This window comes from Papio anubis, chromosome 18 (assembly GCF_008728515.1).
Source record: "Papio anubis isolate 15944 chromosome 18, Panubis1.0, whole genome shotgun sequence".
NCBI classification, from domain to species: domain Eukaryota; kingdom Metazoa; phylum Chordata; class Mammalia; order Primates; family Cercopithecidae; genus Papio; species Papio anubis.
The window spans coordinates 4,269,088-4,282,840 of record NC_044993.1 but is presented as its reverse complement, the minus strand read 5'-3'; the positions used below and the strand labels follow the sequence as shown (position 1 = coordinate 4,282,840).

Genomic DNA, 13,753 nt, shown 5'->3' with positions numbered 1-13,753 from the left:
AGGAGGCCTCCTAGAGCACCAGTGCCTGGGACCCATCTACACCAATCTCATCCCCACCTCTAACGGGCCGGGGCAGCATCCATTAGGAAGCCTTCCAGGAGACTCTGATGTGTGGTGGAGGTTTAGACTCCTGGGCTAGAACGATTCCAGTGCTTTCTATTTCTTCTTTTTTGAGACAGGGTCTTGCTCTGTTGCCCAGGCTGGAGTGCAGTGGTGCAATTTTGGCTCACTGCAATCTCCGTCTCCTGGGCTCAAGCAATCCTCACACCTCAGCCTCCTGAGTAGCTGGCACTACAAGAGCATGCTACCACGCCCAACCAATGTTTCTGTTCTTTGTAGAGATGGGGTTTCACCATGTTGCCCAGACTGGTCTCAACTCCTGACCTCAAGCAATCTGCCCACCTTGGCTTTCTGAAGTACTGGCCTGTATTACTGTGCCTGGCCTGTATTACTCTTAAGTTCTCAATCCACACCTCAGCTTCTACCACCTGCTGGCCCCAGAGACCTCAGCTCCTCCAGCTCAGCCTGGCCTCCATACCTGCCTTCTCGCTGCTCACCAGCTCAGTGCGCTTGGTCCTGCCTCAGGGCCTCTGCATTTGCTGTTCCTTCTGCCTGGAACACTGTTCCCTGCATCCACATGGCTGACTCCAGTGTCGGCACCACAGAGAACCCCTCACCCCACCTCATCCCCTCGACTGCACCCCCTTGCTCAATTCCCTTCACAGCGCTTACCACGAAATCCAGCCTGCTGGGTGTGCATTTGTTCACACACGCTTTCCATTTCTTCTACATGGACAGAGCTCTGAGCTGCTCACTGCTGCATCCTGAGGGCTGAGTGTGCCGCCTGGCATGCAGCAGGTACTCAGTACATGTTTGTGAGAAGTTGCCCGGGACACACCCTCGTCTGGGCTCTGTCCCGCAGTGGAAGGGAACCAGCACCATGGAACAGCGACTGTGTGTTGGCTCCTGTTTGTGGCTTGGGTGTGGAGGTCGGCAGAGTAGACAAAGACCCCTGGAACATGGCGGTGGCACCGGCAGGCAGCGGGTGAGGACCTCCCCCAGGATCCCCGCAGGCAGGAGCCTGAGCCCATTTTACAGAAGGGGACAGGAAAGCTCAGGGAAGTGGGGTGCTTGACCTTGGCTATTTTCTAACTCCTGGTTCAGCGGGGACTGGATTCTACCACGTGACCTCCCTTCAAATGTATGAAATTTCCAATTCGTTCTGAACACTGCTCAAATGTATTAGTGGAATGAATGCTTTTCTCACCCTCCCATTTCACAGAGCTCCTGTCCCCAGGGGTGGAAACTCCACATTCCCTGCCTGGCTCCAGCTGGCCACTCCCATCTTCTCCGGTGCTGTGGTCCCTCCAGTTCCTCCACCATGCGCGCCAGGCTCCTGCTTGCTTCCCAGTCCATGCCCATGAGTTTCTGCTACCAAGAACAGCCGTCCCTTCCCCACTCTGTACCAGGCCAGCTCTTCAGGCTGGGGTGCTTCCTGGGTGATGCCACCCCTAGCAACCCTGGGTAGGCAGGCGCTAGCTTCCATCCAGCACTGAGTTAGCATTACGGTTATTCCTCACCTCTGTACGTTCCAGTGGCCGGGACCACACTGCCTTGTTCATCCCTGTAGCCCTGGGACCTGGGCCAGTACCCAGTGCACAGTAGGGACACAATAAAGGTTTGTGGAAGGAACAGTCTCTCATGCAATTCTGGCCTGCAGCTGTCCGCCAGCAGAGCCAGGCATTCACACAGTCACGGGGCCATATGGAGGGATTCTGGGTTTTGGGTTGACCAGAGGCTAGATGCAAGCCTCTGAAGACAAATCAGAAAAATGGGTGCCAGGCCGGGCACGGTGGCTCAAGCCTGTAATCCCAGCACTTTGGGAGGCCGAGACAGGCGGATCACGAGGTCAGGAGATCAAGACCATCCTGGCTAACACGGTGAAACCCCGTCTCTACTAAAAAAAAATACAAAAAACTAGCCGGGTGAGGTGCCGGGCGCCTGTAGTCCCAGCTACTCGGGAGGCTGAGGCAGAAGAATGGCATAAACCCGGGAGGAGGAGCTTGCAGTGAGCTGAGATCCGGCCACTGCACTCCAGCCTGGGCGACAGACCCATACTCCGTCTCAAAAAAAAAAAAAAAAAAAAAAAAAAAAACAGAAAAATGGGTGGCATAACGGCCAACCACCAACCACCCCCAGGCTCAGCCCCCCGAGCGAGGGAGTCAGAGCCATGCCTGGCAGCCAGGGGTCTGCACAAAAATGAGGAGTGTCTGAGAAACTGTCACAGCCAAGAGCCTAAGGAGGTGTGACAACTAAATGTCATGTGGGATCCCACGACAGAAAAAATGTATGCGGGAAATTGGAATCATGTGGACATTAGTTAATAATAACCAATCTAGCCGGGTGCAGTGGCTCATGCCTGTAATCCCAGCGCTTTGGCAGGTTGAGGCAGGAGGATAGCTTGAGCCCAGGAGTTCAACATCAACCTGGGCAACATGGTAAAACCCCCATCTCTACTAAAAATGCAAAAACATTAGCCAGGTGTGGTGGCACTTGCCTGTAGTCCCAGCTACTTGGGAGGCTGAGGTGGGAGAATTGCTTGAGCCCAGGAGATGGAGGTTGCAGTGAGCTGAGGTTGTGCCACTGCACTCTAGCTTGGGCAACAGAGCCAGGCCCTGTTTCAAAAAAACAAAAAGTGTGGATATTAGTTAATAAGAATGGATCTGGCAGGGTGCGGTGGCTCATGCCTATAATCCTAGCACTTTGGAAGGTCAAGGCTTAAAGCTAAGAGTTTAAGACTAGCCCAAGCAACAAAGCAAGACCCCTTCTCTACAAAAAAAAAAAAAAAAAAAAAAAAAAAATTAGCTGGGCATGGCGTTGTACACCTATAGTCCCAGCTGCTTGGGAGGCTGAGGCAGGAGAATTACTTGAGCCCCAGAGATCAAGGCTGCAGTGAGCTGTGACTGTGTCACTGCACTCCAGCCTGAGCAACAAAGAGAGAGTGAGATCCTGTCTCAAAAATATAAATAAATAAGTATATAAATAAATAAAATAGCAATAAAGAACAATGGATTTGTATTGATTGGTTTGCTGTAATGAGTGGACCGTGTGAGCGTAAGATGTTAATAACAGCAGAAGCTAGTGTGGGGTATATGGGAACTCTCTGTACTATCTTTTCAATTTTTCTGTCAATTAAAACTGTTCTAAAAAATAAAATCTATTTTAAAAAAACAATGACAAGCTACCAACCCAGGAGAAAACCTTCATCTTTCCCACCAAGCCCCAGGCAGCCCTAAGGGACCTTCCCCAGGACAGTTGCTGGGGCCAGTCTCGTTCCCAGGAGCCTGTATCCATGGTGATGCTGGAGTTAACCCAGGCTGGAGCTGACATTCCCCCCGCAGAACCTCAAAGACCACAGAGGTCCTCCCAGGTAGCCCTGACGCCCCAGCCAGCCACTCTAGCGGAAAAGCCCACGCCTGCAGTTGAACTCTTCCTGCGGAGGCCCCCACACACCTGCAACTACCTCCACAGCAGGAAGGTGTAAAGGCTCCTTGGGCACCATCTTTAGTGCCTATCTCAGAAAACTCTCGAGACCTGACCCAGGAGATCTTCCCAGTTGCTGCTCCATCTTACAAACACAGAAACTGAGGCCTGGGCACAGGAAGTGACTTGCACAAAGTTGCAGTCAGTCAGAGGCTGACCCAGAACATGAACTTGGATCTCTGACCCCAGAGCCATTTTGCCAGTGGTCCTCAAAAGTACACAGCCACTGGAATTCCCCCAGAGGACATGTTGAAAACCCTGAGTTCCTGACTCAGTTGATCCAGTGGGTCCTGAGAATCTGATGGTCTGACTGGTTCCCAAGTGATGCCTACGCAGAAGGTCCCGGACCCCACTGAGAACCATGCAGCAGGACCACGCCATTTCCTTGGCTGTGCTGCCCTGCTGGAGCCTGGTGAGGGAGCACTTAGGAACCAAGGAGACGACTCCCTCGTTCCCCTTCTGTCTGTGGAGCCAACCTCTCCTAACTGGCCATGTGGCCTTGAGCCAGTGAGAGATCCCCTGTGCCTCAGTCTCCCCATCTGTAGAGTTCAGCTGTGATGAGGGTGGCCGTGCCCAGCTCCTGTTGATGCTGGCACGTGCCAGTCTTTATAGGGTAAGGTGCGAGGGAGATGTTCTTTGGCCCGTGGGACACTCCTGTGGGTCACAGTTGCCACGGCAAGGCCCTTGAGCAGAGGGACTCTGCTTAAGGGGTGCCGCTGCAGCCCCTCTCCTTTGGACTCAGAAACAAAGGGGTGTTGGCACAGTTGTGTTCCTCCTATGCCACCCTCTCAATATCTACCACCCTTGGGCTGAGTCTTTGTTGCCAGACAGGAGAAGTACATTCCTGCCCCCCCACAGGGGAAGCTCAGAGGTGAACTGACTTGATGGGGACTGAATAGTGTCCCCCAAATTCACATCAACCCAGAACCTGAGAATGTGACCTTATTTGGAAATGAGGTCTTTGCAGATGTAATTAGTTAAGGATCTCGTGATGAGCTCACCCTGGATTTGGGGGCGGAGGGGCTCTAAATCCAACGCCTGGTGTCTTTACAAGAGGAGGAGAGGGAGGTTGAATGCAGGGCAACACGAAGAGAGGAAGGCCACGTGAAGACGGAGGCAGAGACTGGACCCAGGATGCCTGAAGCGATCAGAAGCTGGAAGAGGCTGAAAGGTTCCTCACTTGGGGCTGAGGAGGGAGGGTGACCCTGCCAGGGCCGATTTCAGAACCATGAGAGAATAAAAATTGCTGTTTTAAACCCCCAGTGTGTGGTCATTTGTCACAGCAGCCACCGGACAGTCACACACGGTAGAGACGGAAGCCAGCCCAGCAGTGGGCGGACCCCATCCCAGCCAGCCACGTTGGGTGCCATCGACACAAAGCCAGCCCAATAGGGAAGGGGCCTGGGTCTTCCTCGGTAGTTACACAGCCTCAGAGCCCATGGGGGAGCTGAGGAAGGAAGAGGTGGCGAGGGCTGGGGCTGTGGCTGGTCAGAGTCGGTGAGATGAAGCCCGCAGGGAAGAATGTCATACCCACTGTGACCCTCACACTCTGCTGAGTGTGTTCAGCCCACGCCTCCTGTAACCACGCCTCCCGTAACCACGCCTCCCGTAACCACGCCTCCCGTAACCATGCCTCGCACTCTACTGAGCGGGCTCAGCCCACGCCCCTGTAACCACACCTCCCGTAACCATGCCTCCGGCAACCACGCCTCCTAAGGGAATAAGAACAGGTCTCCGAGCCGCCTCCCTAAAGGAACCCATGTCTCATTTCTAGTTGGTGTGACCGTAGCTGGTCACTTCCTCTCCTTGGGCCTCAATTTCCCTATATGTAATGTAAGGCTTTGCAAGATGACTGCCAAGGTGCCTCCTGGCTCAGAAAGCCTACTTTGGTTCTAGAGGGAGAGATTCCCAGACTGGAGGGGGAAAGAAAGGAGGGCAGCAAACTAAATCCCCCAGACCAGGCAAGTGAACCCCCACATCAGCCAAGTGAACCCCCAGACCAGCCACTGAACCCCCACATCACCCAATCAAACCCCCAGATCACACAACTAAACCCCCAGACCAGCCAACTAAACCCCCAAGACCAGCCAAGTAAAGCCCCCAGCCCAGCCAAATAACCCCAGACCAGCCAACTGAACCCCCAGACCAGCCAAGTAACCCCAGTCCAGCCAACTGGACCCCCAGATTAGTCAATTAGTCCCCACACAAGACAGGTAAACCCTGTTAGACCAGCCAACCAACTGCCCAAGACCAGCCAAGTAAAGTCCCCAGCCCAGCCAAGTAACTCCCAGACCAGACAACTTAAACCCCATAGATCAGCCAACTAACCTCCCCATACGAGACAATCCCCCCAAGACCAGACAACTAAACCTCCAGACCAGACAACAAAATCCCCCAAACCACAAAACTAAATCCCCTAGACAACTGAACACCCCCCTCCCCGATCAGCTGACTGAACCTCCCAGACCAGTGAACTGGACCCCACTCGTTGAAATGATGTTTGGAATACACTGAATTAAATAAAACATATTAAAAGTAATCGTACCCGTTGCTTTTTACCTTATTCATGGGACTGCTAGAAACGTTAAAATCTATTTCTACTGGATGGTGTGGCTCTAGATAGTATGCCCTTGGGCAGAGTCCTGTCTTTATGATTCTTCAAGTCCTCTCCAGAACCCAGCGCTCAATAAAAACCTGTGGGCTGGATGCAGGATGCCTCAGTTTACTCCAGAGGAAGCTGAGGCCTAGAGAGACAAGGTCACTTGCCCCAAGGCAGGAACCACTGTGTAATCTGTGAGGCTCAGTGGAAAATGAACATGTGAGGCCCATTGTTCAATATGCATTAAGAGCATTAAACTGAGCATGGGGCCTGTGTAGCTGCAGAGGTCACATGCCCGTGAAGCTGGCCCTGCTCCAAGGTCAAATCGTTGGTAAGGAGCAGAGCTGGGATTTGAACCCAGGGAGACCTGCAGCTGGGGGCATAGTACAGGAGGGTCACCTGGAAACAGCTGGGTGGGTCTGAGTCCTTGGCCAGGCTGCAGGGCTAGAGCACAGAGGCAGAGAGCCTGGGTCCTGGCGGGTCCCTCCTCCTGGTGCCCTGGGCAGCATGTAGTACTGAGGCCGCAGGGAGTGAGTAATTGTATCCAGGGCTGAACGGTGCCCGCTCCAAAAGATACACCTAACCGGAACCTATGAGTGGGAATCTAACATTGTTGAAAACAGGGTCTTTGTGATTTTTTTTTTTTTTTTTTTTTTTTGAGACAGGGTCTGGCTCTGTCACCCAGGCTGGAGTGCAGTGGTGTGATCACGGCTCATTGCAGCCTTGACTTCCTGGGCTCAAGGGATCCTCCCACCTCAGCCTCCCAAGTGGCTGGGACTACAGGCATGCACGTCACCATTCCCCGATAATTTTTGTATTTTTTGTAGGGATGGGGTTTTGTGATGTTGCCCAGACTGGTCTTGAACTCCTGGGCTCAAGAGATCCTCCTGCCTCAGTTTCCCAAAGTGTTGGGATTACAGGCATGAGCCACCGTGTAGCCCTGCAGATATAATTGAGTTAAGGATCTTGAGATGAGATTATCCTGGAATAGGGTGGGCCCTAAAGCAAATGACAGTTGTCCTTAAAAGAGAGGGGAAGACAGAAGAAGAAAGCCATGTGCCACAAGGCAGAGGCTGGAGCTAAGCGGCCACAAACCAAAGGATGGCTGGTGCCACCAGGAGCTTGGCAGGAAGGAGCCTCCCTAGATCTTCCAGAAGAAACGAGGTCTTGCTCACACCTGGATGTCACACCTCTGGCCTCCAGAACTGTGAGAGAATAAATTCCTGTTTTAAGCCACCTAGTTTGGGGTAATTTCTTACAGCAGCCCTAGGACAGTAAGATGCCATGTTACTGAGTTCCTGGTTACTTCAAATGTCGAGTTACAATGTTTCTCTCCAGGCTGGGCGTGGTGGCTCACGCCTGTAATCCCAGCACTTTGGGAGGCCAAGGCAGGCGGATCACTTGAAGTCAGGAGTTGGAGACCAGCCTGGCCAACATGGTGAAACCCCGTCTCTACCAAAAATACAAAAATGAGCTGGGCGTGGTGGCAGGCGTCTGTAATCCCAGCTACTCTGGAGGCTGAGGCAGGAGAATCGCTTGAACCCGGGAGGCGGGGGTTGCAGTGAGTTGAGATTGCACCATTGCACTCCAGCCTGGTGACACAGCGAGACTCTGTCTCAAAAAAAAAAAAAAAAAAAAGAGTTCTGGCCCCCCTACTCCCCATTCCCAGAGTCACCACCATGCTTGTGCGGGCCTCATCACCTTCAGAGACCCAGGCTGGGCAGGTGGGGGTGGGCAGGGGCCGGTAGCACCAAAGCCAGCCATGAAAAATGGATGGACAAGCCGTGCTTGGGGCAGGTGCCATTCCAGCACTTAGCAGCTCTAGGGCCGACAGGAAGGTGGTCCTTTTAAAAGCTCCCAGCTCCAGGAACCCTGAGCTGGCTGCCTGTGCTTTCACTCATGAGGGGCCGGGGGTGGGTGGTGTCGGAGTACATTTCCCAGGCACTGTCAGGATCTGCAGAGTCTTGGTCTACCTTCCTGATCAAGCCCTGGCCTTGGGCTGGAAGAAAAGTGGTCCCAGAGACACCTCCAGGGGCCTGGTTTCTTTGTCAAAGATGTCCTGACACAATCACCAAAAGGTGGAAACAACTCAGTGTCCATCATTGGAGAAGCAGATAAAGAAAACGTGGTCTGTCCACATGGTGGAGTAGTATTCAGCCGTGAAAAGGAATGAAGCAGTGACGCGTGCCTCAATGTGGATGAGCCTAGAAAACGCCACGCTGAGCGACGGAGGCCAGACACAAAAGGACAAATGCTGGATGATTCCACGGACATGAGGTCCTTAGAGCAGATTCCTAGAGACGGGAAGTAGAATGGTGGCTGCCAAGGGCTGGGGGAGGGAACGGGGAGTTAGTGTTTAATGGGGACAGAGTTTCAGTTGGAGATGATGAAACCTTCATTCTGAAGATGGGTGGTGCGATGGTTACACAACATTGTGAACGTGCTTAATGCCACTAACCTGTACACTTCATGGTTAAAACGGTAAGTTTTATGTGATACATACTATTTTTTAAAGAAAAGTGTCCTCAATGCCTACTTTGTGCCAGAAACTGGGAAACTCACGTCAAAGGGAAGAAAGTCCTCAAGTTTCAAGGGTTCAGGCTTGACCCTCTCAACCACTGTCTGCGGCTGGATCAACCTCAACCACTCACAGATACTCATTTGACAAACATCTCCCCGCTCCTCTGTGGGGTCAGGCTGGAGTCTCAGAGGAAGGCAGGCCCTGGAGGGTACGCGGGCTGTTTGTGTCTGTCTGGCATCCCATCCCGCTTGGCAAAGGACACCCCGATTTTCACCATGGGAACCAATCTCTCTGCAAGCGGTCTTGGAGGAGCTGTCAATCAAGATGCACCTCCCTCCACGCCAAGGGGGCGGGCCTAAGACCTAAGCTGGGCCAATCAGATGCTCTCCTGGAGCAGATTCCTCCCAGCCTGGGAACCTAAAAGGTGGTCCATTCATCCCGGCTCCCAGCAGGGACCTTTTCATTCCTCCTTACTTTACTCTTCCTGTGGGCTCCCCTTGGCTTTCCAGTAAATTCCTTGTTAACCAGTGTCCGCTTCTGTAGCTTGCATCCAAAAGCCCTAAGCCTGCCTAAACCCAAAGGATGGGCTACAGAGCCTGGTGAATTTGACGAAGGAAATAATACAATTAATTAAGAGCAGCCACCGCCAGGGTGCACCAGGCCCTGCTCTGGTGCTCCTGGTGACCTGAGACGGGTCCACCATGATCCCCATTTTACTGATAAGGAAACTGAGGCTCTTGATCTAGGTCTTACAGAGGCATTGGTGAGGCCACAACTCACACAATGCAGGCTGATTCCAGGCCTGGCTCAGTTCCTGACCACCTCTCCAGGTGCGTAGGTGACCTCTGCCTGGAAGGGGCTGCTGGGGTCAGGCAGGTGGCCCTGGGGCAGGCTAGGAGCCTGGCCCTCAAACTACTGGCCATGGGACACCTGGAGCCAGAGTTGGTCTCAGGCAGCAGGGCCGCAAGTCAGAGCAGGCGGGTATGCTGGGTCTGGACCAGTGGCCGCCCACGTGACTCCCAGATTTTCGGCTGGGGAGACCAAAGCAACTGTCACCAAGGTAAAGAAGAGGGGGCAGCAATGGACTTGGGATGGGAGGTCTCCTCCCGCATTGGTCTGTCCCAGGACAGAAGACAGGACAGAAGTCTGGGCCGCCTTCGCCAACACCCACAACACCCTTCAGTGGTTTTGTGTCCTTCTAGAACTTTCTCCTGCTGGCCTTCTCTCCCAGCACCTGGACGCTGGACCTCCTGTCTGGGTGATAACAGGCCCCAGGTGTGTCCTCGGGAAAAAAAACAGCCCAGCGTGTAACTGGCTCCTTCGCAAAGGTCTCCTCCTCCCTCACTCTCCACAGCCTGGGATTAGGCCCCCTGAGGGGGACACTGAGGCCCCAGGGCACTGCCACCTTCTCAGTCACTCACTGCTAGTGAAATGGAAGGGCCAGGCGCGGTGGCTCAAGCCTGTAGTCCCAGCACTTTTGGAGGCTGAGACGGGCGGATCACGAGGTCAGGAGATCAAGACCATCCTGGCTAACACGGTGAAACCCTGTCTCTACTAAAAAATACAAAAAACTAGCCGGGCGAGGTGGCGGGCGCCTGTAGTCCCAGCTACTCGGGAGGCTGAGGAAGGAGAAGGCATGAAACCAAGAAGCCGGAGCTTGCAGTGAGCTGAGATCCGGCCACTGCACTCCAGTCTGGGCGAGACAGAGAGACTCTCTGTCAAAAAAAAAAAAAAAAAGAAAGGAAGGCCTTGGGGGGGTGCTCAGGGTCATGACAAGCATTTTTAGGGTACCTGCTGTGTACAGGACTGCTTTAAGGGATGGTGCCCCGCTCTCTCTGCAGGGCAGAGGGCTTCATCTCCCCTCCCTCCTGCCCCCCAGCGCAGCCCACCCCCTGCCATGAGAGCTGGTGGGGGCAGAGGTGCAGGCCTTACCTTTCAGGCAGGACATCTTAAGCCCCATGCTGGCGCCTCTGCAGGCCTGTGGAGAGAGGAGAGCGCTCAGAGGGGGGACGGGCACAACTCGTTTGTGTTGGCCATGTGCGGCCAGGCCCCCACCCCTGGCCCTGACGAGTGCAAAACAGGAGGTTGTGGTGGAGAGAAACCACCGGCCTCCAGGTCACGCCACCTGTCAACTGCATCTGGGCTGGATTTGCTCAAAGAGGGAGTCTGTGCTGGTGGAAAAAACTTACGGGTGCCTCAAAGTTAAATATACAGGAAGCCAAGGCGGCGTCTGCAGCCCTGGCTCTCTGAGGTCACTTGAACCCAGGAGGCGGAGGCTGCAGTGAACTGATCATAGGGAACCGACACCGCCAAGCCTTTCCTTTCAAGAGCCACAGGACGGCTGCAGCTGCAGAGATGTGAAGACCTGCCAGCCAGGGCTCGGGGGTGGCCCAGAGGCCCCCATGGCAGTGCACCTCCCGTTCTTTTTTTTTTTTTTTTGAGACGGAGTCTCACTCTGTCACCCAGGCTGGAGTGCAGTGGCCAGATCTCAGCTCACTGCAAGCTCCGCCTCCCGGGTTTACACCATTCTCCTGCCTCAGCCTCCCGAGTAGCTGGGACTACAGGTGCCCGCCACCTCGCCCGGCTAGTTTTTTGTATTTTTTAGTAGAGACGGGGTTTCACCGTGTTAGCCAGGATGGTCTCGATCTCCTGACCTCGTGATCCGCCCGTCTTGGCCTCCCAAAGTGCTGGGATTACAGGCTTGAGCCACCGCGCCCGGCCGCACCTCCCATTCTAATGCTGCCATTTTTTTTTCCCTAATGCAGGTTCTTTGGAGATCTGACAGCCTGAGCTATAGAGCCCGTGTGGCCCCCAGCCCACAGGGTATTAGAATTATCCCAACCAGTGTTCTCATGATGTTCCTGTGACATGAGGCATCCTCAGTTCTGAGCAATTGAAAAATAAAAGCAGCAGCCAGTGGTGCAGGGCCCCTGCGTGCTCTTGACACTCATTCCTCAGTAACAGCCCCACAAGGTACTATTACTGTCACCACTTCACAGACACAAAAATCAGGGCTCAGAGAGGTGGTGGCACCTGCCTGAGGCTACTAGCTTGCTAGGGACTGTGGAGCTGACACTCGAACCCAGGACTGTCCTGATCCCCAGGCTGGAGCCCCACCCCACAGGGGCCTGTAGTGTGCAGAGGTCCAGAGGAAGATAAAGGCACAATCCATGAGAGGAGCCCCAGGGGGTGGGAGGTCAGGCAGGAACAGGTGGGGAGAAACCAAAGATGGGTTGGACCTGGGGTTTTTGGGGCTGGTTTTGAGTTAAGAGCTTATTCTGAGGATGCCAAGGAGCAAGTCTGCTTTCTAGAAGGGTGTGTGGCTAGGGCCTGTGAGGAGACCCCAGGCCTGGCCCTCGTCTGCAAGCTGTTGGTGGACTGGTAGCATCAGCAACCCGGAGGCTGGGGAGCAAGGCAGCAGCTCAGGCCCACCCAGGGGCACAAGGTCCCAGGGATTCCTGTGCCTCTGAGGTCAGAGATGCTTGCTCTGGGCCAGAAATCGGAGAGGTGAATGTGAAGATGGCAGGTCAGGAAAGGTTTGGAGAAGGAGCTGGAAGTCCAGGTGGAGCTAGTAAGACATGGGTGGGAGATACCACCAGGACATAGAGTGAGGGCCTGGGGAAGACAGGGAGAGCGAGAGATACTGATGGAGCGGGCGTGGGCCAGCTGCGTATGAAAGGTGGCCATTCCAACTTAGCAGTGGTCTCTGGGGCTTCCCCACCGCACCAGCTGGGCCAGGTCCCAGCCATGTGACCACGGAGAGTTTATCTCAACACTTCACTTTCCTCATCTTTAAAATGGGATGAGGTGGCCAGGCACAGTGGCTCAAGCCTGTAATCCCAACATTTTGGGAGGCCAAGGCGAGTGGATCAGGAGTTCAAGACCAGCCAGGCCAACATGGTGAAACCCCGTCTCTACTAAAAGTAAAAAAATGAGCCAGGCATGGTGGTGGGTGCCTGTAATACCGGCTACTCGGAGGCTGAGGCAGGAGAATCACTTGAACCCGTAGGTGGAGGTTGCAGTGAGCTGAGATTGCGCCACTGCACTGCAGCCTGGGCGACAGAGTGACAATTCATCTTGAGAAAAAAAAAAAATTTTAAAAAGGGATGAGGCACATAATGGTCTCATTGAGCAGCAGCGAGGACTGAGTGTCGGGAGGTGATCTGTGCTGGGAATAGAGGAAAAGTCCGAGCAATGTCAGCTGCTGCCGTCCCTTATGACAGCGAGGGAGGGAAAGGAGGTCGAGGTTTCCAGCTAGACCTTTTCTCCAGGGCCTTGGAACAGCATGGCCCAGAATGGCCCATGGAACAGCAGCACAGGCTTCCCGGGAGCTGTGCCTGCAGAGTCTCAGGCCCTGAGCTGGCCCTGCCCACTCAGAACCTGCATCCGCACTACAGCCAAGAAGAGCTGGGCCCTGCAGCGTCCGCACATCGCCCAGGAGCTTTACAAAATACTGCTTCTTCCGGATTAGGTAACTCACAGCTGTCATCCCAGCACGTTGGGAGGCTGAGGCATGAGGATCGCTTGGGGCCAAGAGTTTAAGACTAACCTAGGCAACATAAGAAGACCCTGTCTCTATAAAACAAGCTTACAGCCAGGCGCAGCGGCTCACATCTGTAATCCTAGCACTTTGGGAGGCTAAGGTGGGCAGATCATCTGAGGTCAGGAGTTCGAGACCAGCCTGGCCAACATGGTGGAACCCCATCTCTACTAAAAATACAAAAAATTAGCTGGGTGTGGTGGTGGGTGCCTGTAATCCCAGCTACTTGGGAGGCTTAGGTAGGAGAATCTCTTGAACCCAGGAGGTGGAGGTTGCAGTGAGCCAAGATCGTGCCATTGCACTCCAGCCTGGGCAATAAGAGCAAAACTCCATCTCAAAAACAAAAAACAAGCTTGTACAACCCGCAGCCTTCCAGCCGCCTGCAGCCCAGGACGGCTTTGAATGTGGCCTAACACAAATTCGTAAGCTTTCTTAAAACATTATGAATTTTTTTTGCGATTTTTTGTTTTTAAGCTCATCAGCTATCGTTAGTGTATTTTATGTGTGGCCCAAGACAATTCTTCTTCCAATGTGGCCCAGGGAAGCCAAA

At 53.9% G+C, this 13,753-nt stretch overlaps 1 protein-coding gene across 6 annotated transcripts in view; it reads right to left on the bottom strand.

The window, feature by feature from the left end:
- C18H16orf74 (chromosome 18 C16orf74 homolog) overlaps positions 1–13,753 on the bottom strand; it is a 45,224-nt gene that overhangs the window by 18,322 nt on the left and 13,149 nt on the right. For all 6 annotated transcript variants that reach the window (XR_002519338.2, XR_002519336.2, XR_002519337.2 and 3 more), the window contains one exon: positions 10,596–10,641. Coding sequence is in view for 3 of the 6 variants with exons in the window: in XM_021932243.2 (XP_021787935.1) it covers positions 10,596–10,623 (28 nt within the window). In the remaining 3 variants the exon portion in view is untranslated. The remainder of the gene's footprint in view (positions 1–10,595; positions 10,642–13,753) is intronic.